Source organism: Littorina saxatilis, linkage group LG16, assembly GCF_037325665.1.
Source record: "Littorina saxatilis isolate snail1 linkage group LG16, US_GU_Lsax_2.0, whole genome shotgun sequence".
Taxonomy (NCBI): Eukaryota; Metazoa; Mollusca; class Gastropoda; order Littorinimorpha; family Littorinidae; genus Littorina; species Littorina saxatilis.
This window is the reverse complement of record NC_090260.1, coordinates 13695878-13715316: the sequence shown is the minus strand read 5'-3', so window position 1 is coordinate 13715316 and position 19439 is coordinate 13695878. Positions and strand designations below refer to the sequence as shown.

At 47.1% G+C, this 19439-nt stretch overlaps 1 protein-coding gene across 1 annotated transcript; it reads right to left on the bottom strand.

Annotated features, from left to right (window-relative positions):
• Window positions 1–355: 355 nt before the first annotated feature.
• On the bottom strand, window positions 356–18792 carry LOC138949867 (trichohyalin-like). Its single transcript, XM_070321651.1, has 6 exons — window positions 18554–18792; window positions 16858–17133; window positions 16183–16251; window positions 7642–7781; window positions 6735–6849; window positions 356–2561 (listed from the first exon to the last, which is right to left on the bottom strand). Exons 1-6 carry the CDS (start codon window positions 18790–18792, stop codon window positions 356–358), a joined length of 3045 nt encoding a protein of 1014 aa, XP_070177752.1.
• Window positions 18793–19439: the final 647 nt, after the last annotated feature.

Below are 19439 nucleotides of genomic sequence, written 5' to 3'. Positions count from 1 at the left end.
AATTTCCATATTACACCATTTAGTGCCTCATTTGCATTTTGTGTATAGCCTTCAACACATTTTCTTAGAAGTTGGGTATTCGCCAAATCTTTAAATATGGGTTTGTTCTCATCACAAACTGCTTTTGGTAGGCTGGAGGTATGGGTGTAAGTGTCCTTGGAAAAATGATGATTTGGTTCGGCATCTGTAGAACTATAGTGAAAAAGAATTGCCCAGACAGCCTTCCTCATTTCAACTAAATGTGGGAAGATTTTTAGCTTATTTGTTTTTTTTTCCTCTCAGTCCTTGATTGTTTTTGTTCCACCAGCCCGGCATCATAAGGCATCCCTGACTTCTCAGAGCACCACCACTTGCCTTAGAACTGCTTGTGGTTGGAGCTGCTGCGCTCTTTGCCACACCGCTTGCAGTCAAAAACTTTTCTCTTCCTCTCAGTAGCTTGACCATGCAGGTCCAATCCCTGTCTCTTCCTCTCAGTAGCTTGACCATGCAGGTCCAATCCCTGTCTCTTCCTCTCAGTAGCTTGACCATGCTGGTCCAATCCCTGTCTCTTCCTCTCAGTAGCTTGACCATGCAGGTCCAATCCCTGTCTCTTCCTCTCAGTAGCTTGACCATGCAGGTCCAATCCCTGTCTCTTCCTCTCAGTAGCTTGACCATGCAGGTCCAATCCCTGTCTCTTCCTCTCAGTAGCTTGACCATGCAGGTCCAATCCCGGTCTCTTCCTCTCAGTAGCTTGACCATGCAGGTCCAATCCCTGTCTCTTCCTCTCAGTAGCTTGACCATGCAGGTCCAATCCCTGTCTCTTCCTCTCAGTAGCTTGACCATGCAGGTCCAATCCCTGTCTCTTCCTCTCAGTAGCTTGACCATGCAGGTCCAATCCCTGTCTCTTCCTCTCAGTAGCTTGACCATGCAGGTCCAATCCCTGTCTCTTCCTCTCAGTAGCTTGACCATGCAGGTCCAATCCCGGTCTCTTCCTCTCAGTAGCTTGACCATGCAGGTCCAATCCCGGTCTCTTCCTCTCAGTAGCTTGACCATGCAGATCCAATCCCGGACTCTTCCTCTCAGTAGCTTGACCATGCAGGTCCAATCCCGGTCTCTTCCTCTCAGTAGCTTGACCATGCTGGTCCAATCCCTGTCTCTTCCTCTCAGTAGCTTGACCATGCAGGTCCAATCCCTGTCTCTTCCTCTCAGTAGCTTGACCATGCAGGTCCAATCCCTGTCTCTTCCTCTCAGTAGCTTGACCATGCAGGTCCAATCCCTGTCTCTTCCTCTCAGTAGCTTGACCATGCAGGTCCAATCCCTGTCTCTTCCTCTCAGTAGCTTGACCATGCAGGTCCAATCCCGGTCTCTTCCTCTCAGTAGCTTGACCATGCAGGTCCAATCCCTGTATCTTCCTCTCAGTAGCTTGACCATGCAGGTCCAATCCCTGTCTCTTCCTCTCAGTAGCTTGACCATGCAGGTCCAATCCCTGTCTCTTCCTCTCAGTAGCTTGACCATGCAGGTCCAATCCCTGTCTCTTCCTCTCAGTAGCTTGACCATGCAGGTCCAATCCCTGTCTCTTCCTCTCAGTAGCTTGACCATGCAGGTCCAATCCCGGTCTCTTCCTCTCAGTAGCTTGACCATGCAGGTCCAATCCCGGTCTCTTCCTCTCAGTAGCTTGACCATGCAGATCCAATCCCGGTCTCTTCCTCTCAGTAGCTTGACCATGCAGGTCCAATCCCGGTCTCTTCCTCTCAGTAGCTTGACCATGCAGGTCCAATCCCTGTCTCTTCCTCTCAGTAGCTTGACCATGCAGGTCCAATCCCTGTCTCTTCCTCTCAGTAGCTTGACCATGCAGGTCCAATCCCTGTCTCTTCCTCTCAGTAGCTTGACCATGCAGGTCCAATCCCTGTCTCTTCCTCTCAGTAGCTTGACCATGCAGGTCCAATCCCGGTCTCTTCCTCTCAGTAGCTTGACCATGCAGATCCAATCCCTGTCTCTTCCTCTCAGTAGCTTGACCATGCAGGTCCAATCCCTGTCTCTTCCTCTCGGTAGCTTGACCATGCAGGTCCAATCCCTGTCTCTTCCTCTCGGTAGCTTGACCATGCTGGTCCAATCCCTGTCTCTTCCTCTCAGTAGCTTGACCATGCAGGTCCAATCCCTGTCTCTTCCTCTCAGTAGCTTGACCATGCAGGTCCAATCCCTGTCTCTTCCTCTCAGTAGCTTGACCATGCAGGTCCAATCCCGGTCTCTTCCTCTCAGTAGCTTGACCATGCAGGTCCAATCCCTGTCTCTTCCTCTCAGTAGCTTGACCATGCAGGTCCAATCCCTGTCTCTTCCTCTCAGTAGCTTGACCATGCAGGTCCAATCCCTGTCTCTTCCTCTCAGTAGCTTGACCATGCAGGTCCAATCCCTGTCTCTTCCTCTCAGTAGCTTGACCATGCTGGTCCAATCCCTGTCTCTTCCTCTCAGTAGCTTGACCATGCAGGTCCAATCCCTGTCTCTTCCTCTCAGTAGCTTGACCATGCTGGTCCAATCCCTGTCTCTTCTTGTTTCTCCACTCCTGGGTCTTTGAAAGAGGCTGGCTGTGAGTTGAGGGGGGAGTCTGTTGTAAGCCAGAGGGAGGGGTAAAGAGGCTGGCTGTGAGTTGAGGGGAGAGTCTGTTGTAAGCCAGAGGGAGGGGTAAAGAGGCTTGCTGTGAGTTGAGGGGAGAGTCTGTTGCAAGCCAGAGGGAGGGGTAAAGAGGCTGGCTGTGAGTTGAGGGGAGAGTCTGTTGTAAGCCGGAGGGTAAAGAGGCTGGCTGTGAGTTGAGGGGAGAGTCTGTTGTAAGCCAGAGGGAGGGTAAAGAGGCTGGCTGTGAGTTGAGGGGAGAGTCTGTTGTAAGCCAGAGGGAGGGGTAAAGAGGCTGGCTGTGAGTTGAGGGGAGAGTCTGTTGCAAGCCAGAGTGAGGGGTAAAGAGGCTGGCTGTGAGTTGAGGGGAGAGTCTGTTGCAAGCCAGAGGGAGGGTAAAGAGGCTGGCTGTGAGTTGAGGGGAGAGTCTGTTGCAAGCCAGAGGGAGGGTAAAGAGGCTGGCTGTGAGTTGAGGGGAGAGTCTGTTGCAAGCCAGAGGGAGGGGTAAAGAGGCTGGCTGTGAGTTGAGGGGAGAGTCTGTTGCAAGCCAGAGGGAGGGGTAAAGAGGCTGGCTGTGAGTTGAGGGGAGAGTCTGTTGTAAGCCAGAGGGAGGGGTAAAGAGGCTGGCTGTGAGTTGAGGGGAGAGTCTGTTGCAAGCCAGAGGGAGGGGTAAAGAGGCTGGCTGTGAGTTGAGGGGAGAGTGTTGTAAGCCAGAGGGAGGGGTAAAGAGGCTGGCTGTGAGTTGAGGGGAGAGTCTGTTGTAAGCCAGAGGGAGGGTAAAGAGGCTGGCTGTGAGTTGAGGGGAGAGTGTTGTAAGCCAGAGGGAGGGGTAAAGAGGCTGGCTGTGAGTTGAGGGGAACGAACGAACGAACTTTATTACTCAAGGATGGAGATTTTAGGCTCACGCCCAAAAACCAGACCAGGGGAGGCTGGCTGTGAGTTGAGGGGAGAGTGTTGTAAGCCAGAGGGAGGGTAAAGAGGCTGGCTGTGAGTTGAGGGGAGAGTGTTGTAAGCCAGAGGGAGGGGTAAAGAGGCTGGCTGTGAGTTGAGGGGAGAGTCTGTTGTAAGCCAGAGGGAGGGTAAAGAGGCTGGCTGTGAGTTGAGGGGAGAGTGTTGTAAGCCAGAGGGAGGGGTAAAGAGGCTGGCTGTGAGTTGAGGGGAACGAACGAACGAACTTTATTACTCAAGGATGGAGATTTTAGGCTCACGCCCAAAAACCAGACCAGGGGAGGCTGGCTGTGAGTTGAGGGGAGAGTGTTGTAAGCCAGAGGGAGGGTAAAGAGGCTGGCTGTGAGTTGAGGGGAGAGTGTTGTAAGCCAGAGGGAGGGGTAAAGAGGCTGGCTGTGAGTTGAGGGGAGAGTGTTGTAAGCCAGAGGGAGGGGTAAAGAGGCTGGCTGTGAGTTGAGGGGAGAGTCTGTTGTAAGCCAGAGGGAGGGTAAAGAGGCTGGCTGTGAGTTGAGGGGAGAGTCTGTTGTAAGCCAGAGGGAGGGGTAAAGAGGCTGGCTGTGAGTTGAGGGGAGAGTCTGTTGTAAGCCAGAGGGAGGGGTAAAGAGGCTGGCTGTGAGTTGAGGGGAGAGTCTGTTGTAAGCCAGAGGGAGGGGTAAAGAGGCTGGCTGTGAGTTGAGGGGAGAGTCTGTTGTAAGCCAGAGGGAGGGGTAAAGAGGCTTGCTGTGAGTTGAGGGGAGAGTCTGTTGTAAGCCAGAGGGAGGGGTAAAGAGGCTGGCTGTGAGTTGAGGGGAGAGTCTGTTGTAAGCCAGAGGGAGGGGTAAAGAGGCTGGCTGTGAGTTGAGGGGAGAGTCTTGTAAGCCAGAGGGAGGGGTAAAGAGGCTGGCTGTGAGTTGAGGGGAGAGTGTTGTAAGCCAGAGGGAGGGGTAAAGAGGCTGGCTGTGAGTTGAGGGGAGAGTGTTGTAAGCCAGAGGGAGGGGTAAAGAGGCTTGCTGTGAGTTGAGGGGAGAGTCTGTTGTAAGCCAGAGGGAGGGGTAAAGAGGCTTGCTGTGAGTTGAGGGGAGAGTCTGTTGTAAGCCAGAGGGAGGGGTAAAGAGGCTTGCTGTGAGTTGAGGGGAGAGTCTGTTGTAAGCCAGAGGGAGGGGTAAAGAGGCTGGCTGTGAGTTGAGGGGAGAGTCTGTTGTAAGCCAGAGGGAGGGGTAAAGAGGCTTGCTGTGAGTTGAGGGGAGAGTCTGTTGTAAGCCAGAGGGAGGGGTAAAGAGGCTGGCTGTGAGTTGAGGGGAGAGTCTGTTGTAAGCCAGAGGGAGGGGTAAAGAGGCTGGCTGTGAGTTGAGGGGAGAGTCTGTTGTAAGCCAGAGGGAGGGGTAAAGAGGCTTGCTGTGAGTTGAGGGGAGAGTCTGTTGTAAGCCAGAGGGAGGGGTAAAGAGGCTGGCTGTGAGTTGAGGGGAGAGTCTGTTGCAAGCCAGAGGGAGGGTAAAGAGGCTGGCTGTGAGTTGAGGGGAGAGTCTGTTGTAAGCCAGAGGGAGGGGTAAAGAGGCTGGCTGTGAGTTGAGGGGAGAGTCTGTTGTAAGCCAGATGGAGGGGTAAAGAGGCTGGCTGTGAGTTGAGGGGAGAGTCTGTTGTAAGCCAGAGGGAGGGGTAAAGAGGCTGGCTGTGAGTTGAGGGGAGAGTCTGTTGTAAGCCAGAGGGAGGGGTAAAGAGGCTGGCTGTGAGTTGAGGGGAGAGTCTGTTGTAAGCCAGAGGGAGGGTAAAGAGGCTGGCTGTGAGTTGAGGGGAGAGTCTGTTGTAAGCCAGAGGGAGGGGTAAAGAGGCTGGCAGTGAGTTGAGGGGAGAGTCTGTTGTAAGCCAGAGGGAGGGGTAAAGAGGCTGGCAGTGAGTTGAGGGGAGAGTCTGTTGCAAGCCAGAGAAAGGGTAAAGAGGCTGGCTGTGAGTTGAGGGGAGAGTCTGTTGTAAGCCAGAGGGAGGGGTAAAGAGGCTGGCTGTGAGATGAGGGGAGAGTCTGTTGTAAGCCAGAGGGAGGGGTAAAGAGGCTGGCTGTGAGTTGAGGGGAGAGTCTGTTGTAAGCCAGAGGGAGGGGTAAAGAGGCTGGCTGTGAGTTGAGGGGAGAGTCTGTTGTAAGCCAGAGGGAGGGGTAAAGAGGCTGGCTGTGAGTTGAGGGGAGAGTCTGTTGTAAGCCAGAGGGAGGGGTAAAGAGGCTGGCTGTGAGTTGAGGGGAGAGTCTGTTGTAAGCCAGAGGGAGGGGTAAAGAGGCTGGCTGTGAGTTGAGGGGAGAGTCTGTTGTAAGCCAGAGGGAGGGTAAAGAGGCTGGCTGTGAGTTGAGGGGAGAGTCTGTTGTAAGCCAGAGGGAGGGGTAAAGAGAGCTGGAGGGATTGGAGTAGAGGTGGCAGGGGCATACTGGGGTAGAAATGCAGGAGGTAGGGCAAGCACCATAGGGGGAGCATTGGGATCTGCCTGGGGAACAAGCAGACACAATGGGCCACTATGTTGAGGGGCGCAGGCAATTTGAACTGGATTTTCTGACGTTGCAAGCTATTTCTGTTGCTTCCGCCGATGCCTGACCTTAGCCTGTCCAGCTGTGCTTTCAGACAGTGTCCAGAGTTGTGGGTTAGCTGATGGCAGTGGAGTTGTTGATGTCATGGGTGGTGGTGACAGGCGTAATCCTTGCTCCAACATCAGCCTGTCCTTGTTTGTAGCTTGCTTGTTTACCCTTAAAATACATGTTTATAAAGGGGTCCTGATTTGGCCTATTATGGTCCGCTGGACCCGAAAAGCAACAGCTAACTAACATGTTTATAAAACAAAACTTAAAAGGCTAAAAAAAGTGATTACAAACGCAATGGCAACAACGGCAAGATTGAAACACAATGGACAAACAATTGTGCACTACGGGAAATTTGTACAATATTAACCAAAGAAAGATGGCGTTGCAAGAACGATTAAATACATATGGAAAGGCTTATTCTGCCAATTTTCTAACACTTTTTATTTGTATACCAATGTAAATCAGAAGCTAACCATTCGCTGGGTGTAGTTCACAAAGCCTCCGCACCAGGCTTTCCATGACACGGAGGAAATGAAGAAAGAAATCCTAAGGTCAAATGTAAAGCATAGGGTCAGTCGGGTCCATGAGTATTTTTTTGTTTTGTTTTTTTGTTCTTGGTCTTATATAATACAACAATGAATCCAGGATGCTGATGACTTACCAAAGCACACGTGGCGTTCTTTTCCTTTTTCTACTGTCAGACTCGTCTTCAGTTGTGTTGATGTCACTCTTTTCCAGGTACTTCTTCTCCAGAATTTTAATGGTGTCCCAGCTAGCTGTAAAAAAAAACAAAAAAAATTGCAAAGTCTGATGAACTAATTGACACTGGACGACTGGTATTTCCCACATGGAACCTTTCACTCACTGCATATATTCACAGGGGTAGCCAAATCCATTGCCCGATCGCAACAGGCGAGTAAAAATTCTGCCAGGCGAGTAAACAACATCCCGTCATCACCCGGTAGGAGAGTTAAACCTGTATGTATTGAGATATATTTGGTATGTTTTGCGCAAGTACATTTGTAGAGTTACTAGCCCTGCTGGCGAGTTGAGATTTTGACATTTGGCCACCCCTGTATTCAAATACATTTTCAAAACATAATTATTAATTAGTCATTGAAGATTGCAACCAAGGTCAAATATGACATGGTCTGATATATTGGTTGTGAAATCAGAAACCACAAGTAAAAGTCAAAAGATTGTAATCCAATTTCTGGCCTGCCTGAATTGAAAAAAGACTTATGAATGTGTTGATGTATCATTGAGTATCCTACTTTATGATATTTCTTGTACAGAAAAATAGTTATTTCGCAACTACATTGGAACACCTCTATAATGACCCTCAGTATAAAGACTCCCTAGATATAAAGACCAGGGGCTCACATCCATGACAGGTGGCATAGGACACATTTCCTGGACAATGCAAAAGTGATAGGACATTTGTTCTGAACAAAAAATCAATTGGACATTTTTTTTTTCTCGCAACAAAATGTACATTTCAGCTTGAAACGAAGCCACGCGCAGGGCTAGGGAGGGAGTAACGTCTTTCTTAGACGCCGGAGTTTCACTTTCTAGAGCGATGGTTTCATCTTGCTCTAGCTGCTCAGAGGCCAGAGGGAGCTCGCTTTGAGTGGTACTATCCGCTGATGAGGGCAGAGATTTGGAGTAAAAACGCTTCTGGACTTTTTCTGGCACCGAGTTTGGCCGTCTGCAAAGTCCTCAAAGGGGGCTTATAGTGGTGGGGGTGCACCTGCAGAGGATGTCCCAAATAGGATGCAAGATTCTCCCTCTCAGCCGAAGTCATATCTGGAATCTGCGACATTGTCGCAATAGAGTTTGGTGCTCCTGATTCTGTCGCTGTGCTGTAGGGAAGGTGACACACTATCTGCTGCAGTTTTTAGAACCTTATCCCCTCGTATGTATCCCTTGGAGCCCTAAAATTATAAAGAAAGCACAAATAAATAGTTCATTTAGGATTTTAGTCAAGCAGTATGTAAGAAATGTTAAGTCCGCTGGACCCGAAAAGCAACAGCTAACTAACTAACAATTGAAACCGGCACAGTGGCCTAGTGGTAAGGCGTCCGCCCCGTGATCGGGAGGACGTAGGTTCAAACCCCGGCCGGGTCATAATATAAAGATTTTAAAATTGGCAATCAAGTGGCTGCTCCGCCTGGCGTCTGGCGCATTATGGGGTTAGTGCTAGGACTTGTTGGTCTGGTGTCAGAATAATGTGACTGGGTGAGACATGAAGCCTGTGCTGTGACTTCTGTCTTGTGTGTGGCGCACGTTATATGTCAAAGCAGCACCGCCCTGATATGGCCCTTCGTGGTCGGCTGGGCGTTAAGCAAACAAACAAACAAAAGTTTTTGATTAGTGCTTTTGTGAACAAGAAACAATTAACAAGTGGCTCTATCCCATCTCCTACCCTTTCCTCGTCGCGATATAACCTTCGTTGTTGAAAACTGAACCATACTGATTTGGCCTATATGGTCCGCTCTACCCAAAAAGCAACAACTACCTCAACTGGACCATCCCCACAGTGCTCAGCAGTGGCCTGTGTTTCACGTGCTTCTATCTTTAGCGACACAGCGTTGTCCCAGTCTCTGAAATCGTTGCATCCCATTTCATAAACTTTCGGGGAGATGGCTGATGCTTACTCTATGCTGTCGATCAAGTCCTGGAAGTTGTTTAGGACATGCGTGTGCGACATGGACTTCTGCACTGCGGCGTGGGCAGAATCTGCAGCCATGAATGTGTGACCTTTCTCCAAGAATCGAAGTTCGACTTCCTTGACAGTTGTTTTGTCTGAGTTTACAAGGAGAGCTAGAATTAAAAACAGCATCCAGTTCTTATTGTGGGCTGTACAATTGTCCACCCAAATTACAACCTGTTCAGCCGTCCCACCAAGATGTTTGTTAGCAGCCTCTTAGCACTTGTGACGTCAGCTGCCGATCTTCCAGCCACGCCCTCATGCCAGACACATGTGGGTAACCAATAATTTGCAGGACTTGGCGATGTGTCAGTTCTGATTGATCGGTTTTGTAAAGGAAATAATTTGCTGATGAAAAAAAAAAATCTGCGCAAAGATACTTTTTCACATCTATTCATTTATCTTCATTAGTTTCGCTTATTTACATTTTCATGCTCCCCCTCCCTTTCAAATAATCTGTCAAATACATGTATCCAAAAACTTGGAAAATTTGAACCGATGGAAAAACACACTTGAAGTTATTTGAATCATAATAAGTTTTTCTCTCAAAATATAAGTGCCAACATGGTGGACCTTCCTTTTAAGGCCGGACATGGGACTGTATAAGACTGAAAATCCACTTTCTTTAACTTGATTAGACCTTTGGTGGAAAACAAATGTTTCATCGCCAGCTTACTCAACTAACAGCATGCGATCTATGATCCCATCACAGTCACTTTCATTCCCCACATTCTATCAACTCTTCGTTTTCATTACATGTATTCTGTTTGTAGCTCCAGAATTGTTGACACTCCGCCCCGTGATGCTCCCATGGGGTCGCCTTCACGCGGCGGGAGTGTTTCCACTAAGCTACCCCACCCCTTTACTTCTCTTCTTTTGTCTTATTTCTGCCTTACCAGTCCTTTCACCTATATTTCCCTCCAAAAAACTCTCCCTACTATTCCCTGCAGTTTTCTGATTCCTTTCTTGTCTTATTTCTACCTGACTGGATCCGTCACCTTTATTTCACTTCCCAAAAGTCTTCTTTTCCACATCCTTATTTCTCTGTGGTCTTCTTAAGACCCAGCGTGTTTGCCGTGCGCTGCGACCTGTACCGGTTTGGGCTGGTGACCTGATGATTGAGGGGTTTACTTAGTTGCGACTTTGTAGCGCCAACACATCATTTTGGCCCAGTCTTTATCTAAGACAGGAGGTTGAAAAAGGCTTACCCGCTTCAATCAATCGGCTGGTCAAGTCTGGGTATATGTCTTGAGCATATTGCATCGGACCTTTGGCTAAAGGAGCAAGCGGCGGTAGGAGGGGGCGGCGGTAGTCGGGACAAACACTATGCCAAGTTGTTACCTAATCCGTTTCTGCTTGGAAAGAGTTGACGAACATTATGCCAAGTTGTTACCTAACCCGTTTCCGCTTGGAAAGAGTTAAATCTCCTATTACAGATTGATACCATATGTTTCCTCTTATCGCTGCGTATATCCATCTGTATCCTTGGCGCTCGGGAGTTGGATAACCGCTCCACCTAAGCGTCCCCTTGTTGGGCTCCGTGGTGGGTGGGGATCAGATGCGACGAAGATAAAGGCCTCAAACATGGCTTCCTCTTCTTTTTCTTCTTTTTTTTCAAACACCCAAAACAGGAACAAACGAAGATACTGCGTTGACTCTGACTCTGACGATGAAGTCCGAGTCAGAGCAACAAAGAACAACATCAGCGAGGCCTGGCCCCGTTTCATTGTTGTTGAGACAGCAGATGAGGCACAGCCCATCTCCAAACTTTCGCCTTTTGCGATACAGAAGGTTATTGCAGGAGTATCATCAACGATAGACAACATTAAGAGGCTTCGAAATGGTTCTCTACTGATTGAATGTCCTTCAAAAAAGGCATCAGATGGTCTTCTCCGTCTGAATGGTCAGAAATTTGTTGATAGACCGGTCAAGGTCAGTCCTCACAGAGGCCTGAACACCAGCAAAGGAGTCATCCGATGCCGAGAGCTGGAGGGCCTCAGTGAGGCTGAAATAAAAGAAGGCCTAAAGGATCAAGGTGTCATTGATGTGTACCGGGTGCTGATCAGGAAGGGCGATATCAGAGTACCCACCAACACCCTTTTCGTCACTTTTTGTACACCAACCATCCCTGAGAAAATAAAAGTGGGATTTGTTCAAATAAGAGTGACTTTGTATATTCCATCACCAATGAGATGTTTCCAATGCCAAAGATTTGGACATTCAAAGGCTGGATGTAAACAGAAGGCAGTGTGCGAGAGGTGTGGCGGAGATCCTCACGAAGGTCCCTGCACATCACCACCCACCTGCACAAACTGTAAGGGAAACCATTCCCCGTCCTCCAGAGAATGTCCAAAATACAAGTTTGAACAGGCCATTCAAAAAACAAAAACGGAGAAAAAGATGTCTTTCTCAGACGCCAGGAAGGAGGTTGAAAAAACTAATGTTTTTTCCTTCCAGAAAAGTTTTGCGGCAGCAGTCAGTCAAAGACCTGCAACAAAGTCAACACCCACCCAGACCAGTATTTCATATAGGTCTGTGGGTGTCCAGGCAGGCCCGTCCATGTTGAAAAGGACAGAGCCCACAAGAAACAAAAGTATTTGTACACAGACAGATGAAAGCACAGGTGGGGCTATCCCCACTGGAGACTCTATGGGGTCTCCTGGTGAGGTTTGCTTCACCGCCCCAACTGGAGACCCTGTGGGGGCTCCTGGTGAGGTTCGCTTCACCACCCCAATTGAGGACCCTATGGGGTCTCCTGGTGAGGTTCGCTTCACCACCCCAACCCAGAAGCCCGTTCACAGGGCAACTCACAGGAAGGGGGCCGTCGAGGTAGTGGAGGTAGTGGACCTTACTCAATCCACACCACGAACACCTCCGGACAAGGGAAAAGTTACTCTGCCCCAAAGATCGCCTCGCACCCCAAAAATGGAGAAAAATCCCATCACACTATACAATCATTTTGGGAGTTTATCCGACGAAGAGGGTATGGAGGCAGAAACTTCTTAAAACTAAACAAACATAGCCAATTTTATTCAATGGAATTGTAGAGGGGTCCAAGCTAACTATGAAGAATTATGTCTACTTTTACACAAATTTCATCCTGTTGCTACAGCATTACAGGAAACAATGCTGAAACCAAACAAAGATTTTAATGTATCTGGATACAATGTTTTTAGAAACCATTCAGACAATAACACGTCTGGGGGAGTTGCTCTTTTGATTAAGAAAAGTGTACTTTGTAGTGAGATCAACCTATGTACAAACATTCAAGCCGTCGCAGCACGAGTGACATTAGATAAAACCATCACTCTCTGCAGTGTATATCTGTCACCATCAAAATGTTACACGAAGCACGATCTTGAAAATCTTATTGATCAGCTTCCAGCTCCCTTTGTTTTAATGGGAGATTTTAACGCTCATTCCCCTTTATGGGGCAGCAACTCTCTAAGTACGAGAGGACGAATTCTAGAAGATTTTTTAGACAATCGTAATCTATGCGTTTTAAACGATGGAGTACCAACATATCTCCATCCAGCAACAGGATGCAAGTCCATACTAGATCTAGTTATTTGCGACACCTCTCTTGTTCTAGACTTTGAATTTAAAGTCTATGATGACACATGTGGTAGCGATCATTTCCCTATCTTGATGTCTCAAATAGATGGATTGGAAGAAGCTTCCCCCCAGAGATGGAACCTGAACAAGGCAAACTGGCTGTCTTTTACTGCCGAATGTTCTGTCCAACTCACAGAAGACACTGTCTTTGATGGAAGTGACGACCCATCATCTATTTTTACAAACACTCTACAAGACATTGCCACTGAGTACATCCCAAAAACATCTTCAAACAACCGCATTAAAGTGCCATGGTTTAATAAAGAATGCCAAGAAGCCCGATCTGAGCGAAAGAGAAGTCTACACAGGTTCTACAGATGCCCGACCCTTAGCAAGAAGTTGACTTTCTTCAGATTTCGCGCTAAGAGTCGCACTGTCATAAAACATTCTAAAAGAACATCCTGGAGGTCTTTTTGCTCAAACTTAAACTCTAAGGTATCATCAAGTAAAGTTTGGAATGCTATTCGTAAAATCAAAGGGAAAAAAGGATCTGCATCAATTAACCACCTTGTGGTAAATGGATCCCTTATAACCCAAAAGAATGAAGTAGCAAACGTTCTGGCTTCAACAATGGAAAAAAACTCATCAACAGAAAATTACTGCACAGATTTTCAAAAAATCAAAGCCACCCAAGAACGTAAACCCATAAACTTCTCATCTCAGAATGAGGAGAACTACAACAAGTTGTTCAGTATAACTGAACTCAAACAAGCCTTACAAAAATGCAACAACTCAGCAACGGGGCTGGACGGAATACATTATCAGTTCCTCACACACCTACCAGAAAGTTGTCTTCTGGTCTTGCTGAAGGTTTTTAACCACATATGGGAGAGTGGATCCTTTCCACCTTCATGGCAAGAAGCGATGATTGTCCCCATTCCAAAACCAGGTAAAGATCATACAAACCCCAGCAACTACCGTCCGATAGCCTTGACCAGCTGTCTGTGTAAAACCATGGAGAGATTGGTCAACGCTAGGATGGTGTGGTACCTAGAAAAACAAAACCTCTTAAGTGATGTGCAATGTGGCTTCCGAAAGGGACACAGCACCACTGATCATTTGGTACGTTTTGAGACCTTCGTTCGAGAGGCCTTTGCGAGATCTGAACATGTACTAGCTATATTTTTTGACCTCGAGAAGGCTTACGACACGACCTGGAAACACGGTATTTTAGCTGATTTGCATGAAATGGGTTTTCGTGGAGGTCTCCCTGTTTTTGTGGAAGGATTTCTAAGTAATCGATTTTTTACAGTACGGGTCGGTCCCAACCTATCAGAGTTCTGTCAACAAGAGATGGGTGTTCCCCAAGGAAGCATTCTATCACCCATGTTGTTCAACATCAAAATCAATAACATAGTAAAGGCAGTACTGAAAGGATCCGAGTCATCCTTGTTTGTTGATGACTTTGCACTTTGTGTGCGTGGCAAATCCCTACATAGAGTGGAAAGGCAGCTTCAATTATGTATAGACAAGGTGCAAAAATGGGTAACAGAGAACGGTTTCAAATTTTCCACCAGCAAAACTGTCTGTATGCATCTTTGCAAACAAAGGGGAGCCATGCCAGAACCCTCTCTGGTCCTGAATGGTAATCCTGTCAAGGTTGTTGAAGAATTTAAATTCCTAGGACTGACCTTTGACCGTCGACTAACATTCCTTAAACATATCCAGTATCTGAGAACATCATGTCTGAAAGCTCTGGATGTATTGAAAGTGGTTTCTCATACGGACTGGGGTGCTGACCGCACAGTCCTACTCAGACTTTACCGTGCTTTAATCCGATCCAAGTTGGACTATGGTTGTGTCGTCTATGGTGGAGCCGCAAAATCCAACCTAAGGCTATTAGACACAATACACCACCAGGGTATACGTCTTTGTCTGGGAGCTTTCAGGACGTCTCCAGTACAGTCCTTATATTTTGAGGCCAAAGAACCCTCTCTGAGGCTGCGACGCCTGAAACTCACCCTAAATTATGTGTTGAAACTGAAAGCTATGCCTACAAATCCAGCCTACCAATGCGTATTTCAACCACAATGCTCTGAATTTTTTGAAAGTCACCCAAATGATCGAGCACCTCTGTCTTCTCGGATTCAGTCACATCTGGCCGAATCAAAGATAAAACTCGATCATGTTAGTGAAAATCGATGGACAGAAACACCTCCATGGACATTGCCAGATCCAGTTGTTCGACTCGATCTGACAAGGTTAAAGAAGTCAGAGACAAATGATTTGATTTTTAAACAGTGTTTTAGCCAGTTCTGTACCGAGTTTCCTTCCCATCAACGAATATACACTGATGGGTCCAAAGCTGAAAGTAAAGTGGCATCAGCTTCTGTCACTGGTCCTAAACTCGATAGGGCCTTTTCGGCCCGTCTTCCGGATGACAGTTCTGTATTTTCTGCAGAGTTGAAAGCTTTACAGCTAGCTCTGAAACAGGTATATCAGTCAAAAAAGAAAGACTTCCTGATTCTGTCGGATTCCCTATCGGCTCTTACCGCCGTGAAGAGAACTCAGCTAGATCACCCACTGTTGGTCGAAATCCAAGAGCTACATGCATCTCTGATTGAAGAAGGCAAAAGGATTGTGTTTGCATGGGTGCCATCCCATGTTGGAATTAGAGGCAACTCTGCAGCTGATCAAGCTGCTAAAGAAGCCAGAGAAAGACTCGTCACTGACAAACATACAAAGCATTCAGATTTCAGAACTCGCACCAACATGTACATAAAGTACCTATGGCAGAGTGAATGGGACGAATGTGAAGAAAATAAACTTCATAAGATCGTCCCCCAGCTGTCGGACAGCCTACCCCAATGTCGCCTCAACAGGAAAGAAGAGACAGTTCTCTGTCGCTTACACATTGGGCACAGTCACATTACACATTCGTATCTGCTGAAAGGTGAAGATCCACCATACTGTTTTGGATGTGACGAACCATGGACATTAGAACATGTTCTCACAAAATGTGTAGACGTTCAAGAATTTCGAGACAAACACTACAATGCGGAAACACTGAAGGTTTTATTCCGGGATGTTCCCCCGGACAAGATTTTTAACTTTTTAAAAGAGATCAAGATTTTTTACAAGATTTAAAGTACCAGAAGTGAAAACTAATAATTTTTAGAACCTTCTTTTACAGTGATAGATTTGAATGTAAATAGTCTGAAACGTAGAACTTGCCATATGAAGGGAAAAGAAAATAACTGCATCGGTCTCGAATAGCAGCTAGCATCTGCTGAAGAGACATTAAACCCCAAAAACCAAAAACCAACCGCCCCGTGATCGGGAGGTCGTGGGTTCGAACCCCGGCCGGGTCATACCTAAGGCCTTAAAATTGGCAAACTAGTGGCTGCTCCGCCTGGCGTCTGGCATTATGGGGTTAGTGCTAGGACTGGTTGGTCCGGTGTCAGAATAATGTGACTGCATGGGTGAGACATGAAGCCTTTGCCGCGATTTCTGTCTTTTGTGTGGCGCACGTTAAATGTCAAAGCAGCACCGCCCTGATATGGCCCTTTGTGGTCGGCTGGGCGTTAAGCAAACAAACAAACAAACACCAGAGATTTTTCAAGCAAACAAACAAACAGTGATGTGTTTCTTACTTCCTTGCAGTATGAGAAATTTACAAGCAGTTTTAACTCTCAAGGAGTCTTGGTCTGAAAAGACAGACGGGTGTCCGAAGTTGGACTTTGTTGTTTCACTTTGAGGCTTCGGGATTGGCTTTGATGCAGTGGATTTGTTCTCATTTGATGTGGTGCTCGATTCAAACTCCTTGGAGGGAGCAAATCCTCACCTTCTGAACCAATGCAATTCCTGGCAAGCTGCTTGCTGCAGCTCATTGATGGCCTGCATGTGCCTGTACCTGGACACCAGAGAGTGCATTTCTTGCTCTGTCCTTTTGATTTGTGATTTATAACCAGGTCACACACGTTGATCATGAATCTGGCATACTTATCTTCCTTCTGCTTCAGCCCCTCCCTTGGCAACCACCTTCTGGCACTTGTCGCATGACGCACAGAACCGTCGGATATCTGTACATATGCCTGGCCAATAAAAGTGGCGCCACACACGGTCCGTGGTCTTCTTGGTGCCAAGATGACCTCCAAGAATTGAGTCGTGTGCCGTTGCCATGACACCCTCGCGAGGCACAACAACCTGTTTGAAAGATCCTTCTCTGTTGCTGTACTCGCGGTAAAGCAACTTCTTCTCCCTGAGGAACTTTGACTTCCCATGCTTCCCGCTCAGCTTCACCTTTCCCGACCTCGCGTGCTCCCGAGGAGTTGCTAGTGTCAGGTCAGATTCCTGAGCCTTCGCGAGAAGCGCGGGGGTCACGTTCCCCAGGGCAGCTCGTGCAGCAGGTAGGGGTTTGAGAGGTTTGTTCTCTCGCTCCGCCTGTGCCCGCGTGAGCACTGAAATGAGGTCGGGAGACCGATAAACGGGAACCTCCCTGATGACGCCGTCAACAAACTGAACACGGTTCCCTATAAGCAGGTCGCATGGAGGATCGTCCATGACGACGGCCACAATGGTCCCCGTGAACAACGGTGTTACGACCTTGATCACGGCCGTGTTCAAGTCATAAGCGTGAGATGCCTCGGCCATTCTCACTCTGATACTGTCTCCTGTGTAGGCCATAGCCGGAACTAGACTCGCTCGAACCACTATCATGTCTGCCCCAGTGTCTCGCAGACCCTCGCCTTTCACTCCGTTGACGTAGACGTTGCAATGCGGCTGGAAGTGTTTCCTGGAGCACGGAACGCAGAGTTGTGGAATAGTACAAGTGCTCGTGACGTCCCTGAACTCTTCACTGCCAACAAAATGTACGCCCTTCTGGTCAGACTGTCGCTTATGGCAGTCCTTTTTCACGTGGCCCCGCTTGCCACAGTAGAAACAATTGACAAGTGGCTCTATCCCATCTCCCCCCTTCCCCCGTCGCGATATAACCTTCGTGGTTGAAAACGACGTTAAACACCAAATAAGGAAAGAAAGAACAGGTGTATTTATTATTAATTACACCTGTATTTTATAATAAATACACCTGTATTTAATCATAAATACACCTGTATTTAATCATAAGTACACCTGTATTTAAAAATAAATACACCTGTAATTTATAATAAATACACCTGTATTTAATTAAAAAAATACACCTGTAATTAATAAAAAAACCACCTGTTATTAATAATATATACTTATTGTATATGTTTAAGAAATAAATACAGGTGTATTTATTATTAAATACAGGTGTATTTATTTTAAATTACAGCTGTAATAGTTATGAGCCAAACGGCTTTCCATTGCAACAACAGCGCTTCGCCCAGCGCTATTAATAGCGCTGTTTCAGCCTTGCCTTCAATTCCAGATCTGAAACAACATCAATAACTTATTGCACAAATAAATGTACTGGTACGTACATGTATTATTGTTGGATGTACATAAAGTATTTATACATGTAATACAGATACAAAATATAATCCGTCGCGATATAACCTTGAATGGTTGAAAACGACGTTAAACACCAAATAAAGAAAGAAAAGAACAAAATATAATAACAAAACCAATAGGCATTATTATATTTACCCCCCGCGGGTTAGGGGGAAGAATGTCGCAAGAGGCGACGTTTGACAGTTTTGAACTAGAATTGTTTGTAAATGTGTCATTGTGTGTCAACTTAGTGTGACAAGCTACATGATTATGCACAGGAAAAAAAAGACTGCTTTAATAATAATATATAATATAAATGTTACATATATATCATCCTCTTGAAACTCAGTGAACTATCCAGACCTTCATATAATTGTAGAAAGAACCAAACTTCTGTGGTCTTAACTGAAGGTACCAATAACAAACCTCAAACCTAATGAGTAATGGTATCAGAATTTTGACTTGACTTATTAAGATCGGGGAAAAACAGTACTCACTTGTACGTTGATTGAGAACCGGCACAGTTGGCCTAGTGGGAAGGCGTCCGCCCCGTGATCTGGAGGTCGTGGGTTCGAGTGCTGTCGAAATCGACTGAGGATGCCCACCAAGTTGTTGATGAGGTTTGGGCCGACAAGTAGATGGTCGTTGAGGCACGTGTTGTTGAACTTTGCAGAACAGTCAAAGACAACTCTGAGTTATTCTTCTTCTGGGGATGGAAAACACCATGATGTGGTATATACCATTCTTGGCCTGTGGTTTCTTTGGCTTCTTCTGCATCACCTCTTCTTATGATGTCGTTCATGAACTCGTTGTACTCATTGTAGTACTCTGTGTTTCTTTGTAGCTTCCTCTTCAAGTGTTCCAAACGTTGGGCTGCCAGTATGTAGTTGTTTGGAAGAACGGGTTTTTTCTTGAAGGGAAGCGGCATCTGTAGGTGTCCGTCACGGTCTCTTGCAACGTTTGCGTTGAGAATGTTCATGAACAACTCATCTTCTTGTGAAGTGGGCTTGCCTTCTTTTCCGTCCTGCTCAAAGTCTCTTTCCAATACACGACATACGTCCTTTGGTTTGATGACTGGGAGTTCTTTGGTTGTGACACGATTGCGGACGCTTTCGTTCTCAGATGAGGAACCTTGTGACGTCGGCGAGGTTTTCCCAACAATGCCCCATCCTAAATCTGTCTTCACTGCAAACGGCTCCGAGTCACCACCGACTATGTATTGCCTGGGCAGGAACGCATGAGAACAGTTGAACCCGATGAGAACGCCAGGTTCACAGTTGAGTAGGGGAGGTAACTCGTGCGCAATCTGCTGCAGGTGGCTCCAGCTTTTAGCAGTGTTGCAAGTGGGTATGATCAAAGCTTATGATGAGCTGGGGCACCCAGAAGCAAGACCCAACGTCCGTCAGAGAGCCCATGAGGATAATGTGACCACCCATAACCAGACTCTCGTCAACGACAACCGTCTGCCGCCTTGCGCTCACGTCAGTTACAGTCGCTTGCCACCATGTGAGCCGTCTACTTTCACTGGTGACCCACTTCAGTTCGTCAAGTGGAGGCGATCATTCGAGGGCTTGATTGGTTACACGCACATTTCATACGCGGAGAAGCTGGCCCTGCTTGAGCGCT

Bases quoted from the DNA above. Each gene is read 5' to 3' on its own strand.
- LOC138949867 (XM_070321651.1), bottom strand. From the start codon at position 18,792: ATGAACATTCTCAACGCAAACGTTGCAAGAGACCGTGACGGACACCTA. The intron at 16,252-16,857 runs GTTTGTTGACGG...TCTGGTGTCCAG, and splicing joins CTTATAGGGAACCGTGTTCA to GTACAGGCACATGCAGGCCA. The intron at 7,782-16,182 runs GTGAGGATTTGC...AGGACTTTGCAG, and splicing joins GAATTGCATTGGTTCAGAAG to ACGGCCAAACTCGGTGCCAG.